The sequence below is a fragment of the Danio rerio genome, chromosome 18, assembly GCF_052040795.2.
Source record: "Danio rerio strain M-AB ecotype USA chromosome 18, GRCz13ab, whole genome shotgun sequence".
NCBI classification, from domain to species: domain Eukaryota; kingdom Metazoa; phylum Chordata; class Actinopteri; order Cypriniformes; family Danionidae; genus Danio; species Danio rerio.
In genome coordinates, this window is record NC_141038.1 from 29693236 (window position 1) to 29717658 (window position 24423).

The 24423-nt window shown below is 38.5% G+C and overlaps 1 protein-coding gene across 6 annotated transcripts in view; it reads left to right on the forward strand.

Moving 5' to 3' along the window:
* The window catches only part of kiaa1549lb (KIAA1549-like b), a 238712-nt gene that overhangs the window by 88589 nt on the left and 125700 nt on the right, over window positions 1-24423 (forward strand). For all 6 annotated transcript variants that reach the window (XR_015515017.1, XR_015515018.1, XR_015515019.1 and 3 more), the window contains exons 4-10: window positions 2497-2612; window positions 3835-4054; window positions 7421-7554; window positions 7989-8157; window positions 12214-12273; window positions 16288-16439; window positions 16547-16718. Coding sequence is in view for 2 of the 6 variants with exons in the window: in XM_087293220.1 (XP_087149346.1) it covers window positions 2497-2612; window positions 3835-4054; window positions 7421-7554; window positions 7989-8157; window positions 12214-12273; window positions 16288-16439; window positions 16547-16718 (1023 nt within the window). In the remaining 4 variants the exon portion in view is untranslated. The remainder of the gene's footprint in view (window positions 1-2496; window positions 2613-3834; window positions 4055-7420; window positions 7555-7988; window positions 8158-12213; window positions 12274-16287; window positions 16440-16546; window positions 16719-24423) is intronic.

The window sequence follows — 24423 nt, forward strand, 5'->3', positions numbered from 1 at the left end:
GGATGCGTTTGTAACCGATTAATGCTATCAGTTAAACGATTAAAAATATTATTTTATATATTTTTAGTTTGGCTGCATAAGGGGCCGATTGAATGCGCCTTTGTGTTAAGAGGGGCATCTTTTGCACGCGGCTCATCCCAGAGCAGCAGTTTGTGTTGTCAAGACAACCACAGACAACTTTTAAAGAGCTTGGTTTCCGCTACATTCATTCTTCCATGGCGGGACCAAAATGCATCCCGCCACGGGCTACATTACCCATTCAAAACATTCAGTTATTGTTGTTGTTGTTTTTTATTTGCGGATTATAATCGAATCAAAACGTAATAAAAGGTAAGTGGATTATAACAGCGCAAACTTTTCTGTAACCGTATAGTGCTGTGCGCTATCTGTTTAACCCTTTGGGGTTATACATGCTGACTGACTGACTGACAGGTGCGCGATGTGTGAGGCCAGCAAACATGCAGAAGCTTTTAGTTAAGATGAACACAGTTTCTATAGTTATAATTTATTTATAGATAAAGTATGACTCTGTATATAATCACTCTATCTTGCTGGAGTTTATAGCCGTTTCGCTTTACTTCAGGACGCATTAACACCGCTCTGAAGGTCTAATCGCTGTTTTAAGTTATCCAGAGCTGTATGAATGTACAAATCTTGAATATCACAATAGTATTAAATATTACAATTGTAACAACACAGACAGCAACACTTTTGCACAATCGATACCCAGCTGATTCAGTCGTTTCATAAGAGGACCGCGCTTCTTCTCTTCTTTTTTCCTTGTCAACATAAAGGCAGTGAGGTGCGCCTCAGGTTTTTGGAATGAAAAAAGCACGCTAGCTGTGTTGGCCACTTGTTCAACTGCAAGAAATACTTAACTAGCGGGACGATAGCGTATAACCCGTGGCTACAGACACATTTGCCAAAGAAGCAAAATGGAACTAGAATATTGTTTGAAACAGACGTGTTGATGCCAAAAAAGCACTTATGTTGACCTGGATCTGCGTCATAAACACAACAAATAGGCTTTACCTTTTATTTTACAGCTTATAAAATATGTATGCACATTAATGCAATATCGTATTTAAACAACAAAACTGTTTACAAAAAGTCAACATATGCGCGCGTTATTGTTGTCTTTTTATCACGTAGCGCGCACACTTGAACCGCGAGGGAGAGAGAGGAAACCATATAGCAAGACATAATCTTTAAAATAATGATTTCTATTAAAAATGTAAAAAGATTTTGTGATTATAATAATAACAGCGGGGCGTTAAATAAATGCATATTTTCCGTGGAGAGAGCGATTTGAGGAAGTCAGCTGTTTTTATTTGACGTAAGACAAAAATATGATTGGGAAAATAAAAAATTGATTAAAAATAATCAGTCAGTGTTTTCGATTTGTAATATAAATTTATTATTTAAGTGGAAAATAATTTAGGGCAGTCCTATTTATTTTATTCATTTTATTTAGTTTATTCTGCTCTTCTGTGCTAAACACTGCAGGTGCGTGAAAATGCTCTGTTGTTATGTTCTATTATTAATATGCTAGCATATAAAAATAAATCAGTATTTTAAAATGCAATATTTAATGTGTCAGACACAAAGTAGACATGTCAGTTTGTTTAATATAAAATTAATAGTAATCTGACCAGTTAACCGTTAATAACCGATTAATGAGCTGCGGTTGTCGGTTAGCAAAATTAACCGAAATGAGCATCCCTAATCTGGGATCAACTACAATACAACTCTAAACATCAGTTATCATTGAAAATTGTTTTAGTCAAGTGCCTTACTAAAGTTCCCTACAAAAGTGTAAAATAAAAAGTGTAACCATTTTTATTCCAAAATAAAACAGTTAAATGTAGCCATCCTTAAATCTAAAATCAAACAAAATTGGAAAATCTTGGTTAGAGTGTGTTCTAATATTGTAACATACAGACACTGACAATAGAAATGAGGATCCATGTGCAAATAATTTAAAGAAATGTTGTGCAGGTAATGGTCAAAAACAGGGGCAAACTGTAGCATAAAGATAATCCAAAAAGCATAGTCAAAATGCAGGCAAATGTCAGGCTAGGCAGCAAAGAATCCAAACGGAAAAAAGACAAGCAACAAAACATGGCAAGGCAAACAGGAAGCCACTTTGTAATGTTGGCTGGGCAAAACAAAACTTCACAAAGTGTGTGTGAATGTGAGCAATGTATTTAGTCTTTGAAATTAGTCTTTGATCAGCTCCTAGTAATGCAATAATCAGGGAACTGGAACAGGTGCATAAGGTGCATGACGGGATATGTAGTTCATTAAGTGACAGAATTGTAGTCCGGGTGATGGTGCATGTTTACCAGCGATCTGTAAGTCTGGACCTCTGGTGATTGTTTCTGTTAATTTAATTGAAATCATACCACTGGCAGTTGTTAATTATATTGGAAACATAAAACAGCATACATTTCTTCAAAGCAATCGCAATAACTTTTTTTTTTCTGTTTATGAAAGTGTTGTCCATACAGTTACGAAGGAGTCGTCTAGACAGTATTTTGAAGCAGAACCTCCCTCGAGGGTTTACTCAAGCTCTGAAGAAGGCCTTGAATGACAGCATGGTTCAAGCTAAGGTGTGCACTTCATGAATTCATAACATAGGCATCATTTACAGTTTGTTTAGCATCAGATATGCACTACAGTTTGTTTTAGCATCAGATGTGCACGACAAACACTAATTTACACATTCTACTTTGGGGGGGTGTTTGATATCTTGTTTTGTACCATCCTGTAGAATTTATATTCTATTCAGTTTAATTAATGTTTATTTCTATAGTGCTTTTTCAATGTAGATTGTGTCAAAGCAGCTTAACATTAAAGTTCTAATAAATTGAAACAGTGTCAGTCTAGTTTTCCCTTCAACAGCCACCTTTATGAGTGTCTATTGAGTGGAATCTTTTATTTCTCATACCTGTGTATTTATTTATTCAAATGAGTGTTTCATCCATACCTAAAGTTTGGTTAACATTGCAATTTATTTTTTTTACATTATTATTTCTTTTAAAATCCTAAATGGTTGTAGCATGTCAGACTGCACAAATTTAGATCCCTTGTCACAATGTAGGATCTAAGTTTTTATAACGTCAGACTGAATGACAATAAAGACATGCCAAAGACGGACATGCAAGAAACAACCAGAGTTTGACATCATCCATACTTGACACTTTTACTATCCCACATTCTGACATGAGCACCCAGCCTGGTCTCACTAGTTACTTAGTAGCTAATTTGACCGAAGTCGTACAAGTTCATATAAAAATTTACGATTTTAAAGTAGGTGTGGCAAACAACCCTGCCTGTAAATCCAACTGTAATTAGGTGATGAGCAAATCGTACTAAATTAGACGAATGAGATATGAATTAGAGTAAGACTAGAGTAGCGTAAGAATTCATACGAATTAGAAAAAGTTACGATTTACCTGGGATTGTGTTGGAACATCTCATGGCAAACATAAACAATCTGTAGCAGTAATTTTGCACACAGCGTGCCTCAATAGTAAATCCCGCAAGTCCCGTAAATCAGCAAGCCTCAAAAGAGTATTTCATCTGAAGTTGATACAACAATTTATAAAACTATTATCAATTCATCTATTTATTAAGTGTTCAATGCCAAATAATGCAAGTCAACATAAATCCTAGTAGATTACATCACCTATAGCACAGATAATTGTAAACTGTGTGTATTTTAAGGTTATAACTTTTTTATGTAGCTCTTGATATTTAACCACTTTAAAATTGGCACCAAAAACTGAATGCTCCATTAAAATAAGTATCTCTTTTCTCCACCTTCCTCAGCTTGAGAGAATTTCCAGTGTGCCTAATGTGACGGTCGGTTACTATGTGACCAATGGAGAGATGGTATACAGTGCCTCTGTAGTTGTGGAGGCTCTTAGTGTCTATGGTATTGAGAGATTGATGGCAGACATCCGGCAGTTTGTGCCACTGGTGCAGGCCGTTCCCATCCCAGCAGTCCCCTGGAGACCCAGCCCTGCCATCTCACTGATGCTGAAGACAGGTCAGACTCCAAACTCAATCTCTGCCACCACTATGTGTCAGTGCTGACAAACATAATTTTTTCCTATCCTTTAAAGACACTGTGAAATAAAAGTGTCTTTTTTGGGGAAGTGTTAGTATTACTACATTAGTTTTAATGGTTCTGTGAAGAGCTTTGAAATGTGTATTTTTTCATACAATGTTTGACAATGCCAACTGAAACAAACATCTAGCTCCTTCCTTTAAAAAACAATCAATAGAATTTCATTTGTATGACAATTCTACTAGTGATAGTGCTTAAGATCAATTTCATGAAATGAAAAGCAAATAAGAAGTGTCTTGAAATGGGCGGGACATGTCAGATTCTAAAAAGCATTTGACTGGACAGAAGATTTGATAAGAAACTGAAGAATGAGTTGATGTCACTGAAACCATTTATATATTTAAGCAGTTGTGACGAAGTGCAAGCTTTGGATGTTTATAAATGCGAATTCTGTCACTGTTTTGGGGCGCACTTACTTATAGATAGCCTTAAAGAGCACCTACTTTGCATTATAAAAGGTCATATTTTGGTTTTGGGGTCTCCAACAACAGGCTGATATGCATGTAAGGTCAAAAAACACTTTCACTGTCTTATTTATTTCTACCTATATATCCTAACGACTGCCATATGATTTGTATGGTGATTCATTTGTTACAAACCCCTTTAGGCTAATCTGCTGTAATTGGTCTGATGACCCAGTCTCTTGTGATTGGTCAAATAGGTTCAGTCGACCAGAGAGAGATGCCCACCATGGCTATGAAGTAACAAAGAGTATGCGCAATGCAGGAGGGCAATAAAGCAATGCAGTTAAACAGCAGCATATTACTCTACTCTTAAAACTAAAGCTGCGGTCACACTGGACTTTTTCTCCTATAGATTTCCATTCATACGCATGTGAATGCATCAGATCGGAAACGCAGGGTCAAATTTTGCAAGTTCAAGCTTGATGAACTCTGACCTGCGAAATCGCATCACCTGACTGCGAGAGACCAATCGAGGATCAAAACATCCTCTCTGGACAGAAATTGAAAACATGGAGCAATCGCTCGCTTTTTTAAATGTCTAATAAGCTTGTTTAATCCCGCCCCTTTTCGCAGCGCCGCACCACAAAATATTGCATGCTCAAACTGTAATGTGAACGCAGCTTAACTCCAACTAATAACAAAGGCACAGGTTCAGTATTAATCTACACAGTGGCAAAAGTTGAACTATTTTCAATATTGACCATGCCTCACTTGTATATGAATAGCTGATGGTGGCCATAGCAAAGGCAAATGGCAGAGGATTGTGAATTCAAAAATTCATTCAAATTGGTTAAGGAAGAAACATGCGTCACATTTTCAACATGGTTTTGGATGCAGTATGTGAATAGCCCATATAGATCTAACCTGAGATATACATTGCAATCATTGATCTATAATAGATAAGTGATTACAAGCCGTGCGGGCAATTGCAAGTTACAACACACAATTACGTACATATATTGCAAACTACACAAAACGAAGCAGCAATACTAATTATACTTACAAGTTATGATCCAGAAGAACAAGAAACTGCAACAGTTACTCAGAAAGTCCCTGTCAAAGTCTGACAAAGCCCCAAATATGATAGCCTTTGCTGCTCCTTCCATTAATAGTACATGGATAAATCCCGCGTTGCAGCAAAGGTTATTGAATCAAAAATCAAAAAAATGACAGGAACAAACACAGCACTAGGTTGTCTATATTGTGGTATTATTGTGAAAATGAACTGTTTATTCATCGCAGCCGAATCTCCATCTGATAGTAATCATCTTCTTTGTGTCATGATCAGTCCCGTGATCCGCATTTCCCCAGTGTCTGAAGGGAAAGGAACGTTCACATTTTACTGGAACCGGCACTTCATATTTGGTGATGTAACACATCAACATTGACATGTTCATGCAAAAGATCCCAACATGATTAATTTATTAGACTCTGAGTCACATATTTTCTTAAAAAAATCAATACTTTTAAACACAGTGCCCTTTCAGATTTAAAGCTCAGCTGGATGTTTTCATTTACTTATTGCTGTGTTAAACACTGCATGGAAGCTCCTTTTCAAAAAGATATAGAGACTCTTTAAGGCTAAGACATAAAAATTCACATTTAGAAGATATAAGCTTGAATTGTGTAACTTCTATTTGTATGTAATGTTATTTGTATGTTTTTGACATCACCTCATACTTAGGCTTCTCATGAAATATTTTGACTAATCAAATGCTCTCTAGTATCTGAAATGCATATGAAGTCAGTTATTTATTCCCGTGTAAGTTTTTATAATAAGGGTTTGTCATAAAACAAGGGTAAATATAAGAACATGATATACAGTAAATTTTTGTAACAATGAATATACAAATTAATATACCATAATACTTTGCGAAAAATGCCCACAGTATATGTCAGTATATTTTTATTACAGTTATCGTCATCATCACTTAATTTTTATTTCGTTTTCAACTAGTTTTCGTCTGTAGAAACTTGTCCGTCACAAAAATTATGACAAATGTAAACCATGGTTTTACTGGGCTTACTGCTTAAAAAAATTTTTTTTGCTTTAAAAAAAACGGTTTCATAAACTAATCAAGATTAATAAAAGTTAATTTTAGTTAAAAAGTTTTCTATGGCTCATGTTTTTATGCCTTTCTACTATTTTAGGTAGTGTTTTAATTACTTTTTAAAAACAAAATATTTCTGTATGTCTACAAAGGTTAACACTTTACTTTCCCCACATCAACCTGGCATTCAGTGTTTCATTAAACATGAAATGTGTAGTATGTTGTTTTGTATTGGTTTATTATGCAATTAATTAGCTCTGAACCAACAATAAATAAGTCTTAATGATTTATAATTCATGACTACATTACTACAGTATGTATTGCATTTCTAAAGTATGTGAATACTTACAGATAAAACAAGAATTAAATATTTAAATCTTGAGTGATAAATTGTTAACTCTGACCAATGTGGATTATATATACACTAGTAAAATGTTAAACACAAAACAACAGTCACAGGTGCATCAATGTTTCTAGAGTAATTTATTGCAGCAATTCAGCCAATAAGAACCAAGGACTGGGACTATATGTTTTATATGGTTTGTTATGGAACTCATAGATGCAGGGGGACCTTCATTTTTTAAGAGTGCAAAGAAATATATATTTATAGCTACTGATAAAAAGAATAGCTTGACTATTTTTGTCAGTTTTATTTAAAAAACAAATAGCTCACTGTAAATCACGCATTAAACGTTTTTTTTTTTTTTTTTTTTGCAACAATATATGACACAGTTTCTTCAGTGTGGATGTTTTTATGTCTGTATGTGTAGTACTGCGGTTTGTAGGGCCAGGAGATGACATCAGGTCCTGCAGATTTACTCAGATGATGGAGCAGAGACTGGAGAATGCATTTGCTGAGGCTGAGGCCATAGTGATGAACTCACACAGCACTCTCGCTGTACAGGTTGGAAGGCCTTACCTTTCATCACCTTCATCTGATCTAGAACTTTACCATATCAAATAAAGTACTCTTTATATTGGGGTGGGGGTTATTATGATGTCATTCTCTTGATGTGTGTGCGGTACAAATTTGTTAATTGAAATACAAATGTCATATGTTTTGCTTCTGATAATATATTTGTATGGAAAACACATATTGACTATTTTGTACAACTTTTGTCTCAGTAAAAACCCAATGTACTGTTTACAAATAGTATGATGGTCATTGAATCAGTTTGTTTGTAGATTTAATAGATGTAGAATATGATCATGCAGAATGAGGGATTAGTGTGTGCTTTAAGTACAGATAGTCAATATGAAAACTAATAAGCATCTACTGTAGTTCAAATAAGTGGTCCTCATATTAAAGTGTTGTTTCTCTGTCTTCTTTTTTCTCAGATATTGAGCACATCTCAGTCTTTGGGTTCTCCTGCTGTATCTCTTATATATATGGTGCGTAATGGAAGTGTCACACTTAATGGCACAACAGCCAGTAACCTTCTCAGTCACCTGACCGCCGAACTTGTTGGCTACTTCCTGTTTTACCCTCCACTAATCACCGCTGAGCGTAAGTGCTTCCTGGCATTCCTGACCCAGCAGGCACAGGACGTCAACATGACATCGAATTGACGTTTTACCCCAACATCATGGAATGTTGCATTTTGTTTGCAGATGAAAATTGTGTTGATATCAAAACCCAACGTCAGTCTGACATCAATGTCGGACAGATGTTGTACTTTGGTTACTTTTCAACACAACCTAAAACAACAAAATATCAAGGATATTACAGCTTGATGTTGTGTGGAAATTAACAATATGACAATATGATCAGACGTTGGATTTTGGTTGCCATACCTGACATATAAATGTCAGTATTTGACGTCAACATGATGTTGGATTTTGGTCACTTTCCAATACAACCTTAAATCAACAAAATATCAACCTCATTTCACAGTTTCTCAGTTATTGGACGTCAAAATAAGATTGTCCTTAGACACTGGTGACTCAAATATAACTTAATATTGACGTTGTGTGCCTGCTGGGAAGCATTGCAGTTTTGACAGTCCTTATATCTATTTCATGTATGATTTGATGGATGATGAAATTTCAAAAGAAACCTAGTGATTTGTTATGATAATTTAGCATAGTCATTGCAAAGCAAAAATCAGAACATGGTTTTTATTCATAATAACTCTGATGATATTATATACCAGATAATCGAGCATGTTTAAGCATGAAGAGACGTAAACCATGAGAAGATTACAGACCTACACACAAACTAGTGCTCGCGCGCACAGTAACGTAAAAACAGTAAATAAAAAACAGAGTGTTATTTATGCTATCTATTAAATTACCCAATAAATTGTATTTTATAAAAACTACCTCCACCCCAACCCTAAACCCAACCATCACAGTACTGCAAAACTATTAATTAATGTAGTAAACGAGCACTAATTTCTTCACGTGTAGGTCTGTAATCTCCTCGCGGTTCACTTCTTGCGCATAAATATCACCGGTGCACTCGATTAATTTGACATAGAATTGCCGTCATAGATAGAACATTTTCACTGTGGTTGGTAGTGTTTACAAGAGGTGGAAAAAGATTTATGCCTAGGGATGTATGTTCAAATAATGTATATGCAAGGGGGAGAACAAATTTGACTATGTAGTACCTTTACACTTTAATATGATATGAACACAATCAGGGGCAGCATTTTAGTTTTCTCACACTTCCCAATTTTCACTATTAACTACTGTAGTAGTTTATTATCTTCACATAAATTCACATAACGTTTGTTTAATAGAACTTATTGCAAAAAAAAAAAAAAAAAAAAAAATATATATATATATATATATATATATATATATATATATATCAGAATATAATTTTTTATTTCTGATTATACTGATGTGATGCGGCGGCACAGTGGGTAGTGCTCTCACCCCACAGCAAGAAGGTCACTGGTTCAAGCCTCGGCTGGATCAGTTGACATTTCTGTGTGGAGTTTGCATGTTTTCCCCGTGTTCACGTGGGTTTCCTCCGGGTGCTCCGGTTTCCCCAACAAGTCCAAAGACATGCAGTATAGGTGAATTGGGTAAGTAAAATTTTCCGTAGTGTATGTGTTTGAATAAGAGTGTGTGGGTGTTTCCCAGTGATGGGTTGCAGCTGGAAGGGCATTCGCTGCTTAATGCTGGATAAGTTGGTGGTTCATTCCGCTGTGGTGACCCCAGATTAATAAAAGGACTAAGCCGAAAAGAAAATGAATGAATGAATGAATAATTGAATGAATAGTAATGATACTATGTAACAGATAGATACAACATTTTCAGTGTAGTTGGTAGTGTTCACAGGAGGTGGAAACAGGTTCATGCATACGTGGGCCAGGGCACAGCATGCACATCAAAGCCAATTACAGAGAAAATAATTAACAGTTGGGAGTCTTGTATACACTTATGTGTTTGTCTGTGTGTGGAAGGTACACAGCTCCACAAGCAACTGTAATGCTGTGGTGAGAATATCACACACCTCACTGTCACACTTTTGCTCAGTGCTGACTGTAAGGTCATTTGCTTTCTCCTCGCAGTCTAGCCTTTTAGCTTTCTTTTTTGCTTTGTTAATATACACTCACTGGCTATTTTATTAGATGCAACTGCTTGTTAATGCAAGTTTCTAATCAGCCAATCACATGGCAGCAACTTAATGCATTTAGGCATTTACCAGATAGATATGGTCAAGACAATCATGGTCAAGACGATCTGCTGCAGTTTAAACTGAGCATTAGAATGGGGAAGAAAGCCAATTTAAGTGACGTTGAACGTAGTATGGGTGTTGGTGCCAGACTGCTGGTCTGGTACTTCAAAAACTGTTGATCTACGGGGATTTTTACGCACAACCATCTCTAGGGTTTAGAGAGAATGGTCAAAAAAAAGAAAATATCCAATGAGCAGCAGTTCTGTGGCCACAAATGCCTTGTTTATGCCAGGGGTCAGAGGAGAATGGCCAGACTGGTTTAAGCTGATGGAAAGGCAACAGTAACTCAAATAACCCCTCGTTACAACTGAGGTATGCAGAAGAGAATCTCTGAACGCACAACATATTGAACCTTGAGGCGGATGGGCTACAGCAGCAGAAGACCACACTGTGTCACTTCTGTCAGCTAAAAACTCCGAACTGAGGCCACAATTCGCACAGGCTCACTAAAATTGGACAATAGATGATTGGAAAAACATTGCCTGGTCTGATGAGTCTTGATTTCTGCTGCAACATTTGGGAGGTAGGATCAACATTTGGCATCAACAACATTAAAGTTTGAATCCATCCTGCCTTGTTTCAATGGATCAGGCTTGTGCTGGTGGTGTAAGAGTATGGGGAATATTTTCTTGGCATACTTTGGACCCATCAGTACCAATTGAGCATCTAGTTAATGCCACAGCCTACCCAAGTATTGTTGCTGACCATGTCCATCTCTTTATGACCACAATATACCCATCTTCTGATAGTTACTTCCAGCAGAATAACGCCCCATCTCATACAGCATGAATCATCCCAGACTGGTTTCTTGAATATGAAAATGAGTTCACGGTACAAATAGAGCACCTTTGGAATGTGGCAGAAGGGGAGATTTGCATCATGGATGTGCAGCTGACAAATCTGCAGCAACTGAAGGATGCTATCATGTCAATATGGACCAAAATCTCAGAGGAATATTTCCAGTACGTTGTTGAATCTATGCCACAAAGGGTTAAGACAGTTCTGAAGGCAAAAGGGGATCCAACCCGGCATTAGCAAGGTGAACATCATAAAGTGGCCGGTGTGTGTATGTATGTATGTAAATATATATATATATATATATATATATATATATATATATATATATATATATATATATATATATATATATATATATATATATATATATATATATATATATATAGCATTATTTGCTTTGTTTATTTATTATTTGCTAAAACTAAATTATATGTACAAATTACCTGATTAAACAAATCAAAGTGATTACTTTTATTTACACAGCTACTATTATTAATAATACAGAGAGTACTACTGTATGTAACAATGTACAAAGATACAAACATAAATTTACACAAACAGTGGTGTCCCCCTGCATCCTACTGATTTCTTTTTTTTTTTTTTTTTGCATGTTTGTCACACTTTAATATTTCAGATCCACCAATTTAAATATTAGTGAAAAACTGACTGCAAATGTTATATATACACAGTTATATATTACAATTAAATGTGAGTAAAAATGTAAAAGTGGTCAAAACCGGTCAAGCTGCTTCTAGATTAGACCTTAGTAGACATTACTGAAGTAATTCAACTGATGCAGGAAATTTACAGGCTGCTTAGCGATTCTGCCTAGAAGACAGAATGTCAGCCAGAGCCTTTAATCACACTGCCAGTATGCAATTGAGTAAAGGTTTCATTTGGGGAATGTGACTAGACTCTCTGTACTGTCTGTTGGAGAGTAGATGTGCTCAGCTAAGCCTCTGGACCCAGGATCAAAGCGATGTCTTCGGAAACAAGCTTTCTTATCTACTCTCCCTCTCTACAACCCTTTTTCTTGCTTTCTTTCTCTCCGCTCTCATTATCTTTCCTCTGCAGCTCTGGAATACCACAACATCAACACATCTGTAGAAACCAGACCGTTTTGGATTATCACAGGTAATTGTCTTACTGATGCTGTTCATTACTAGTCATAAGTGAAATAGTTGTGGGAATATGTTTTTTAAAGGGGTGGTCCACTACGATATCATATTTTATACTTTAGTTGATGTGTAATGTAGCTGTGCGAACATCTGTGAATGTAATACGCTCAAAGTTTAATGCTAAGATAGACATTGGCTTTTACAGAGTTAGTTTGGCAAAGACTACAGTTAACGAAGTTTGGGGACTACAAAAAATACATCCGGTTTAGTGAGATCACAAACACTTCAAGTTATGCACTTTCAATTATGCACATAGAATTTTGTTCCAGAGAATTGAAAAAAACAAAAAAACAACAAAAACAACATATACCTAGCATTTGACAAAGGACAGCTTACATAACCTCTCCCAGTTCAGTGCTGGATTTGGCTAAAAACTCCTTAAGGCTCAAATCATAGTAGATGAAGCTGTAGATTGTGAGCTTTTTCATTTTCAATCTAATTCAGGCTAAAACTGATACGGCTAACAGCTAAACTAACTAACAGAATTTATACAGCACAGTCATCTGCTATTAGAGGTATGCCACTTTTCATGGTGACCTGGAACTGATCCGCGAATCACAGCACATTATGTTGGCTTACCAATCAGAGCCTCTCGAGGGTGGGTCATTTGGAGGAAGTAGGACATATGACAGTCATTTTCATGTTAGAAGAGTAGCTGTATAAGAATGTTTTTTTTTTTTTTTTTTTTTTACTACAGTGGTTCGAACTGTAGTTTTACTGAATTACTAAAAAGTTGTTAGTATTGATGATGGAAAACTACATTTCTAGTCAAACCATCCTACTGCAATCTTATACCAAAAACTGAAATAAGAGCTGTTTTAATAGCTAAAAATGTGGGAGAGCATTGCTATATTGTGATTGTATTGTATTGCAATATGGAGCAATTAAGTGTTGATGTTAAATCAAAAGTAATTTACAAATACTTGGAAATTAACTGATTTATTGACAATAATTATCTATGGTTACAACTGAATAAGTTACTAAATATAAAATATAAAATTTATAAATAGTATAAAATGATAAAACATGAAATGATAAAAAAACATATAGTAATAACCCAGCTTTAATGTAAAAAAAAAATTACCTCAGAGAGAGAGAGAGAGAGAGAGAGAGAGAGAGAGAGAGAGAGAGAGAGAGAGAGAGAGAGAGAGAGAGAGAGAGAAAGAGCAGTAAGTAGGCCTCAAAAAGACCCTGATAGCAGTAGAGTCAGAGAAGATAGCCTCCAGAGCAGGAGAGGAGAGGAGTGGAGCAGAAAAATTATAGAGCAGGAAAAAAAATAAATAAATAAACAGAGCAGAGTTTCACAATTATTATGTATATTTTTTGACCATGTCACCAAAGCGCAAATACTGAGACAATCAAACTGACCAATTAACATGTGACCACATTGTAAAGCCACCAAAATCTACACACCAGGCCCTGATCTTATCAGTATCTGCCTTAGGACTCAATATGGACCTTAAACATGAAACATTTAACATGAAAAAGACATGTTAAACAATTGCATATGATAATTTTTCATTCGATATGTAGAAAAATTATCAGATTTTTTCTTACAAATGATGCACAAACTGTACTCTCTGGACCACCCCTTTAACAATTGTTCACCTCAAGTGTTCTGGATCTGGATAACTGAGATTTCCAGATTTCAAAAAAAAAAAAAAAAGTTTTTACTTTGCCTATTTACTATAAGACATTAAAAATTCTAGTACTGTACATGCTTGCTCACTGAATTCATTTGAATTCAAACACATCAAAACACACTGGATGTTTTGAATCTAAATGAATACCTTAAAAAAGGGCCTCTAGGCCTTTAGGGAAAGTTGGTAAATTGAATGGAAATGGAATAATCACTTCAAGAAAGTTCACTTCTGGTGATGTATGACACCAGGTGGCAAGAGCTCGTGATGATTCCTTTTATATTAGGCACATTTTCATTCAACATTATATATGCATATATTTGACCGATTTGCCCTAGAGAGTTTGTGTAATAATTTAAGGTTTTTATTGATCTTTTCCTAACTATATTCATGCAACAGAAGTTTTCATCTACCTAGTTTTATGGACATTTTGAATATGCACACAAAAAATGGTTGATGGATACACCATGATGCACATACATTTTGAAAATGCGCATAAAAACGCATGCGCATAACTAGTAGGAAAAACTTTTTACTCAATAAGCACAGATGTGCATAAACCATGAAGGAAAGATTTTTACCGAACAAATTCTATTATGCGCATTAAAAAAGTGATGTGATTTTGTTATAAGAGATTATTTGATGAAAAAAATGTGAATGAACGGACAATATAGCATTCTGCACCCGCTTCGAATGTTATCACTCAATTAAATGGCCGTTATCAGTATCAGCTGATAGATATGGGCCAAAAGGGGCTTTCAGTGCCTACTGGTAGGCTCAGAAGGCTGTTATCATCCATTCACATGGTTAATCAGCTATACTAACAGAGAATACTCCAGATCTAGATTTGTTTTTATATTACTGTGACGATTGGGTTTCGGGTTAGGGTAGACGTTAATAAAATACAATTAATGGGTATTTTAATAAATAAAATAAATAATTATCATTAACTTCTGGCAACAGTCATATGTGATCTATAGATGATTAATCATGTGGATGGATGATAGCAGCCTTCTGAGCCTACCAGGAGGCTCAGAAGGCCCCTACTGCCCATATCAGCGGATACCCACTGATTCATTCAAGTGATAACATTCGAATTTGCTGCAGGCTGACCACATTGTAAAACATCTGAAATGTTGTTTTGGTCATTCTAAAACTTGGTGACTATTTTAGTATTAGTGTGGTTATAGTTTTAATTACCTCCAGAACTGTGTGGCATGTCTTACACCTTTAAACGCCACCACATGTTCATTGCATTTGCAAGTCATTTATTGAATAAAGAAAATTTTCATGCAGCTTCTTCTACCTCAGCAAGGTTTTACTTTTGATATTTGGCGCCAGTTTCTCAGGAAGTTCTCTTTGACTCATTGGATGGAAATGCTTCTTTATTCGCATGTCTTTTATGTAATATTCCTGTTTTGCGCAACTGAATCTGCATCTTTGAATAGAAACATAGCTAATATCATATACTGTATAATTATAATTATTTAGTTGATCAAGACTTGTACTGCTGCTCATCATTGAGGAAATTATCAGAAATGAAAGTTCTTGCTTTGGCATTGATCAGAACTGTTTTCATCTGCAGAGCCAAAAACAAAATAGAAAACAAAATCAAAATGTTTTAAACTTACAGATTTGTTAAGAATAGCATCAGAATAGCATCATGGTTGTTATTATAAACTGAATCAAATGTTTAAAATGTTGAAAATGATTGAACTATAGAAGCTGCTACAAAGTATAATACTTCATTATACTAATAGAGTGATAATATGTCTTTATAGACTATAATGTATGAAATTGTATGAAATGTGCTATATAAATAAACTTGACATGCCTTGCCTATATATAATCCCTTTAGAGAGGGATTAATTGTCTTTTCTAATGTATTTAAAACATTCAGTATGTATTTGACATTTTTATAAACATTGAGCATTTTGATAATCACCCCTGGGAATGACATGGAAATGAATCTCACAAGGTTTATGAGCAAAAGAGGAGTCATCAACACTCTTAAGATTTACTTTTTGTGTAAACTCTGCAGGAAAATGGATCATGAGGTCCAGAATTTAGAATCATTGTCCACAGCAGTGGTTGAACTGCACATGCATCATCCTACAGAGTTTATTTCTAACTCTGATTAAACTGTACCTTTTTCTTAGTACTCTTGACTGAGTCAGCTTGATTAGATGTGTTTGATTATGGCTGGAGCTACACTATGCAGCACAGTGGATTCTGAGATTAGGGATGAGATGTGAGATTAGTAACCAAGACTTTTATTTAAAGTCTTCTGTCCATGCCCATTAAAGTCCTTTTTCTCCGTGTTCTTGCAGTGATTCAGGATGTGTCAAACTCATCTCTGGAAGTGCAATACCAGAGCTTTGCCAGTCTAATGGAGGAGCGGCTGGCTGAGCTCTTCATGGTGGCCCACCAGCAAGGCGTTCGCTTCAAACGGGCAACAACAGTGGGCAGTTACACTGTGCAGGTATTACACAATGGAGTTGCATAGTATTAAGCAAATTTGTGAACTACTGTAGATTATGTAATGAAAAAAATCTATTGGAAGTAATCAAGGTGTTTCATTGCATTCAGATGGTTAGTATCAGGCGTGTTCATGGGACAAAAAACCCAGCTGAGATGACCTACTATGTCCAGCAAAATGGGACCCCAATGCTTGGTACATCTGCAGCCAAGCTTCTGAACACAGTGGACTCACAGACCATGGCGCTTACACTGGGATACTTTGTCCAATTGCAGGCTGAAGGTCAGAATTACTCATTATTACTATTTATTTATTAGCAGATTACAGCAATGATAATTAAGTCAATTGTACAACAGTATGAACTATGGCATAATATCACAGTTTAAGCTTTAAATACCAGTTTATTCAAGTGCATTAGTCCCCAACCCCTTCTATCAACCTCGCTGGTTCTGGAAGTATTTTTCCTGTTAACCCTTAAGTACGGTTGAGGATGTTTTCAACTACACTGTGGTGATTTTGAGTCTTAATTTGGCCCTAACTTTTTTTTTGTGTTTCAGCTAGCAGAATGATTTTTAGTGACATCGTATTTGACATATTTTGAAAAAAAATGCTTTGAATAAAAAAATAAATTATTAAAAAATCAATGATACACTCGGGGCAAATGTTTATTATTTAGATAAATCTGTTAATCAATCTCAGTCCTGATCAAAACTACTAAATTTTCTAAGAAAATTACAGGATATTTAACTTTTTAATTGCTAAATTTATAGGTCTGTCACTGATTTGGTGAAAAAAAAAAAAAAAACTTACAAAATGACCTATTTTCAATATAAGAAGTAATTGCGGACTGGATGGTTTTTTACATTTCATCAAAGGCTTGGATATGTGAAACAACATCGACTTTGTTGCATTGTTTTTGATTGATTTTAATTTTTTCTCCATAATTTTCATTTGGTGGTTGTCAATAAAATGTGGTTTTAATGAAAGTCAATTGGGAAACCTATATTGACTTCCATTATAACTGCATTTTATTGATTGCAAAATCATGACACCATATATTTATGCATTTTTGATTGTTAGTGGTTTTCCCTGTTGGGAAGAGGTAAAATTAGCCTTCACTTGGCACCATTAAACCCTTAGGTCTGTGCAAAAAAAAAAAAAACGAAAAAGCTAAGCTTAGTTTCTGGATTTTATATGGAGTATAAAAGCAAATTAAAGTGTGTGTATTTGTGTCTTTGAGTGTGTGAGAATGTGAAAATGACCTTTGCGCACTTACCTTGATGTGCCTGAGAAAATTAAAATATGCATCTCAGCTCTCAGAACTACATGGAGTAAACAAAAACAAAGACTGTATATTTATACACCCTCAAATGTGTTTAAAATGGAAGTCAATGGGGCAAAAACAGCCACCAACAGTAAATTAGTCTATCAATGAAAATTTAACAATGCATCAAAGCCAATGTTGTTATAAATCGTTCACATGTCCAAGACTGTGATAAAAGGTTAAAAAAATCCACTCCACAATTACTTTTATATTAAAAAATACGTAATTTTGTGTGTTTTTTTCACCAAATCAGTAAAATAATTTGTGGATTTACCAATTTATTTTCTTTTTTGGCAAGAGTTGAAATGCCGTAATTAAAAAAAAAAAAAAAACATTTAGTAGTTTTGATCAGGACTGAGGTTGATCAACAGATTTATGCAATAAATAAATAAATAAATAAATAAATAAATAAATAAATAAATAAATAAATAAATAAATAAATAAATAAATAAATAAATAAATAAATAAATAAATAAATAAATAAATAAATAAATAAATAAATAAATAAATAAATAAATAAATAAATAAATAAATAAATAAATAAATAAATAAATAAATAAATGAACGAACGAACGAACGAACTAATAAATAAATAAATAAACAAATATGTATCTGATGCATTTTTACAGCAGTTTAATTTAGTGGATGTTTTCATCTCTAACATAACAAAAGGGTAGTAAATTTGAACAGTGCACAAGGGTTAATTTTTTATTTAATTGGTAAATCACTACAATCCAATAAACCTAAAGCAACCAGTTTTGAGGTGAATCATAGCATTACAATCATGGATTTGAAACAAATAAATTTCAAAATCAGACAAAAAGACAGAAGTTTAAGACTTTGTTCTTAACAGCTAAACTAAGGGAAAGAACTACAATCTCATGAAATACCTCAATTGACACAACTGAGTTGAGAAAATTGCTGGTAAAATATAAAACTATATAAAATGTATGGTTGCTTCTATAGAAACAATATGTTCCCTTTCGGATGGGGAACTTCAATGCTATTGGTGGATTTTAACTAGAATCCACGAATAGGAGATTTAATTTCAGAAAGCCAATTGTCTGAAAGTATGGAACGGGCCAATGAAATGCCAATGAATTGGCAGCGCAAGCTTGCGCACCTGGAACTTATTGCCAATTATCTCCGCATATAAGCACAGGTGGAGCAAGCACACGCTATCCTTTTCGCTTCAGAGACTTCACAGCCTTCTAATTGAGTCGATGAGGGTTCCTCCTGCTTTCTACAGCAATTGGAGCGAACGAGAATTCTCCCGGTCCAGAGTGGGTACAAGCGGCGGCAGACGGTCGAGCTGGGATTCTCCCTTGCCTGGCGTTCTTTGGGTCCGGTCCTCCAGAGCGGTTCGTGTAAGTTGCTTATTTTCTAAAAGAGCAACACAGTCGTGCAGCACGCCCTTTTCAGGATGGCGCTCCGACTGTGCGCTTCTGGATGCAGTGGTTTCCTGTCTCCAGATGATGGGCACGATCACTGCGTTGTATGTTTGGGGGTCCAACATGTTAATGCGGTGTTTGCGGGCAGTCGTCATTGCGATGCCATGACTGTTGCGCAATTAAGATCGCGGCTAGCCCTTGCAAAGGGGTGAACCACCCCAGCTATCCCCTGCTCTGCAGCGGGCACTCGGGGAGATCTGAGGGTTTCAGCGGGAGATAATCCGCTGCCCACAGGCTTGTGGACCTCCCTCTCCTCCAAGCGTTCCATCCAAGCTTCGGGCGGGGGAAGTGATCCATCTAACCAGATGGTAGCCCTTACACTTGATGACACTGGAGATCAGACGTCCACTGCTGCATCGGAGGGTGGGCTTTCATTGTCTGTTGATGATCCAGACCCGCTCACCCCCTCGGACAGGTGAGCGCTGTCAAAACGGATCCTGAAATGGACATGTTAGCTGTGCTTTCCCGGGCTGCTTCGGCCGTGGGTTGGAGATGGTTTATCCTCCAGCTCCGTGGCCGGACCGACTAGATGGGTGCTACGTAGAGGACCAGAGGGCAAAGCCTTTGAAGCGTCTCATCCCATTCTTCCCGGAGGTGCACAGTAGGCTCACGCAGTCTTGGAGGGCACTTTTTTCTGCCCGTGCTGCGTGTCCCTCCGCCCTCACCACTCATGATGGTGGAGCGGCCAGGGGGTATGTGGCGATTCCTCGAGTTGAGGGCGCTATTGCGGTCAATCTTTGTCTGTGTGGCGCCTCTTCTTGGCGGGGTCCGCCTCGTCTCCCGTCCAAAGCCTGTATGTTATCTGCCTCCCTCGGAGCTAGAGGTTACATGGCTACGGGCCAGGTTGCTTCCGCCTTGCACACGATGGCCACCTACCAGCGCTACCAAGCACAGGCGCTGGCCGAGCTGCGCGAGGGTGGGTCCAACCCAGGCTTGTGAGCTTCTCACCGCATCCGACTATGCTCTTTGGTCCACTAAGTCCGCTGCGTGTGCGTTGGGGAGGAAGATGTCCAAAATAGTGGTCCAGGAGCGCCACCTCTGGCTAAACTTGGCTGATATGCGCGAAGTCGACAAAGTCCGCTTTCTTGACTCCCCCATATCCCAAGCTGGCCTGTTCGGCGACACCGTCTGTGAATTCACCCAGGAATTCAAGGCGGTGAGAGAGCAGTCTGAGGCGATGGGTAATGTCACCTATCGGCGGGACGTAAGCCCGCTCCGCTCGCCGTACCATCCATATCTCCTGCTCCTCGCCAAAGGCGCCTGCCTACGAGAGCTGCAACTCCCCGCACACGCCTCTGGCGAAGCGAGCGCGTCGAGCATCTCGGAAGCAGGCAGCCCCACTGCCCAGAGCGCCGCTAAGTCCGGTAACGGACCGCAAAGCGCTATTTGGACAGGTCATCTGGAGATGAGGGAACTTGCTCTTTCCCTGCTGGAGGGCGGGGCCCATTTCCAACAGCACTTTTTACTGCTATGAAAACATCAATGAAAAAGCACTTTTCCACTTCCCCGGATGTGACAGCCCAAAATCTGCCAGTCTGAAATGCTATGCTTTCTAGCTCGCAGGTTCGGTGCATTTCGCCAGTGGCTCACGAGCGCTGGGAGGATGGTCTCCTTTCTCCCTCCCCTCGAGCCTCCCCTCCAGAGTTGGGTGCGGAGTGAGAGCAATCTCTCGCCTCCAGCTTTTCCGCGGGACCCTTGCGCTTCCCGGATCAGCACACCCACTCTGCGCTGCCCCCCTGCTGGTACGTCAACGATTATAGCGATGAGTCCATTAGCGAGAGCTCTGCCTGCCTGGTTAGCGTGGGCCAGCCCTTCCAGTGGTTCATACGCACAATCAGACTCGGCTATGCGATTCAGTTCTCGAAACGGCCTCCCAAGTTCATGGGTGTGTATTCACCAGGGTCAGCCCCTGTCTTGTGAGAGGAGAGTGCTGTCCTCCTGGCGAAGGATGCAATCCAGCCAGTCCCTCCAGCCGAGATGGAGAGCAGGTTTTACAGGTTTTACTTCATCGTGCCCAAAAAGAGCAGTGGGTCACGGCCAATCCTAGATCCAATCCTGCGCGTTTTAAACTGATGTCTGTACAAGCTGCCATTCAGAATGCTCACGCAGAAGCGCATTCTCCGGTGCGTTCGTCCTCTGGATTGGTTTGCAGCAATAGACCTGAAGGACGCGTATTTCCATGTCTCCACTCTTCTCCGCCACCGTCAGTTCTGCGGTTTGCGCTTGAAGGTCGAGCTTGGCAATACAAAGTCCGCCCCTTCGGGCTCTCTCTGTCTCCGCGGGTTCTCACCAAACTTGCGGAAGGTGCCTTAGCGCCCCTTCGGCTCGCGGGCATCCGCATACTCAATTATCTCGACCACTGGCTGATTTTAGCCCACTCTCGGAGCAATTGATTATGCACAGAGACAAGGTGCTCCGGCACCTCCACCTGTTGGGGTTTCAGGTCAACCGAGAAAAGAGCAAACTCGCCCCCGTGCAGAGAATCTCTTTTCTCGGGCTGGAGCTGGACTCGGTCACCATGGCAGCGCACCTTTCCGGAGAGCGCGCTCAGCTGATGCTGAACTGTCTGAGAGAGCTCGACAGCAAAATAGTGGTCCCACTGAAATTATTTCAGAGGCTCCTGGGGCATATGGCATCCGCAGCCGCTTCACGCTGCTCGGATTACTCCATATGAGACCACTCCAGCACTGGCTTACGATCGAGTACCCAGACGCGCATGGCCCGCATGCGCACACCGAGTCTCTGTAATGTGCTGTGTTGCCGCGCACTTAGCCCTTAGAACGACCCCTCGTTCCTACAGGCTGGAGTGCCTCTAGGACAGGCGTCCAGTCATGTTGTTGTTTCAACAGATGCTTCCAGCACGGGCTGGGGGGCTGTGCGTTGCGGGCATGCAGCTGCGGGCCAGAGGAGGCAGACCCAGCCTTACTTATCCAGTTCGTGCTTTGCGTATTTATCTGGACCGCACTCAGAGCTTTAGCTAATCTGAGCAGCTCTTCGTCTGTTATGCGGTCGGCATCAGGAAAGTGCAGTATCGAAACAGAGTTGGCCCACTGGTTAGTGCATGCCATCTCTCTCGCTTATCAAAGCCAAGGCGAGCCGTGTCGCCCGAGAGTGCGTGCGCACTCCACTCGGAGCTTCGCATCCTCTTGGGCGCGTGCATGCGGCGCCTTTCTAACAGACATCTGTAGAGCTGCGGGCTGGGTGACACCTAATACATTTGCAAGGTTTTACAATCTGCGAGTGGAGCCGGTTTCCTCAAGGGTATTAGGTAAACCTTGGTGATTGAGGAAACAATTCGGTTAGGTGTTGAAACACGCTTGCTGCGCCATTCTCCCTAACACAGAGATATGTACGCCTTTTTATCTGTCAGTAAAGTTCCCCGTCAGGTGAGCCCTGCAGATTCCTCCAAGGCCCCCAGCACTGACTCAGCGGAGGAGTCACTTGCTGGCCCACTACGTTGTAGGTCAGCCCGCGTTTTGGGTATAGGTTCCCGCTATGCGTGATCCCCATTAGGCAATCCCATTTGCTTATTCAGCCACAGTGCAGTCCCCCCTCACGGGCGGACTCGTATCTTCCCTCTCCGCTAACCATCCTATTAAATGCATACTCCCCCTTTCAGGGCTAGTCCATATGTATTTTTTGCCAACATATCTCCCCCACTGGGTGCAGTTGGCTTCCGCAGCGTCCTCCCTATCGGGACTGCACGCTTCCCAACATACTGTCGTATTATTCCTAGAATTATCTAGACGCTTACGAATTCCCAAAAAATATATCTAAATCTGTAAAACTTCTGTTGAAGTGGGATAAGTAAGGGCCAGGGACCATGTTGGAGGACCGCGCCTCTCATCATGTAGGAGCGTTCATGCTTGCTTGACTATCCTCTCATCGGAGGCGTTGGTAAGGTGCAGTCATTAGGGCGTTTTCCATAGCTTCTCCCATTAGTGGATTCTAGTTAAAATCCACCAATAGCATTTCCGTTCCCCATCCGAAGGGGAACGCTCTGGTTACTAAAGAAATCCTCTGGGAACGGAAATGCTATTTACCATCGCCATAATGACTGTTAGCTGTTAGTTCAGTCACTTCAGCTTAAAAGGATAGCGTGTGCTTGCTCCACCTGTGCTTATATGCGGAGATAATTGGCAATAAGTTCCAGGTGCGCAAGCTTACACTGCGAATTCACTGGCATTTCATTGGCCCGTTCCATACTCTTTCAGACAATTGGCTTTCTGAAACGAAATCTCCCATTCGTGAATTCTAGTTAAAATCCACCAATAGCATTTCCGTTTCCCTCCTCGGGGAACGAGGGTTACTTTAGTAACCAGAGCGTTTCTGGTTCACTACAAATTATGGATATGCACTGTATGCAGTTACTTAAAGTGTCAGAATGCAATTGTTTTTCCTCCTGTTGTCTGGTGTCTTTATTGTTTTGTACATATTTAATTATTGATTAACATAATGATTTTATATTTTTGTTAATTCTCTATATCTTAGAGAAAGATAATGTCATAGAATATGATTACTTTCTGCAATCGCTGCTAAAAGCGACTCAAACATCAAAATTAGTTTTTTTTTTTAATCTTTGCTTTATTTTTTTCAAACAAAATGTTATATAGTTATCTGATATATTAATATAAGTTTAGTGGCTTAAGTAAATGTGGAAAAAAGGTGACTCAAAGTCCAAAGACTTGTGGTATAGTGGTAGTACTACACATGTAGGTAAACTAAATAGTATAGTAGTATATGGTAAACTAATTTTGCTGTAGTTAATGAGTGTGTGTGAATGAGAGAGTGTATGGGAGTTTTCCACGTGCTGGCTTGCGGCTTGTGTTCACAGCATTATAGGTGATGAAGTTCATCTGCACAAATACTGATCTTAAAGATGATTCATTTAAGAAATTAGTTCAAGAAAAACATATACTATTGAGTAACATCTATACGAAAACTACATTAACATGATACCAGACACTGTAAAAAGCTCATCCCCAGCCACTAGACATTTCTGACAGGGTATTCGAGTTTCATTGAGTGACAGATGTGAAAGTATGTTGTAGGACTACTATACACAAACTATAATTATGGATTATAGATAGCAACACTTGTTTATTGTTTTTTTCTTAAGCATGGTGGTACAACACAAACGCCATTATGAATATAATAAAAATACTTGCTTAATATAAAACTTCGTAAGAATGACAAAAATACTAATTTGTGC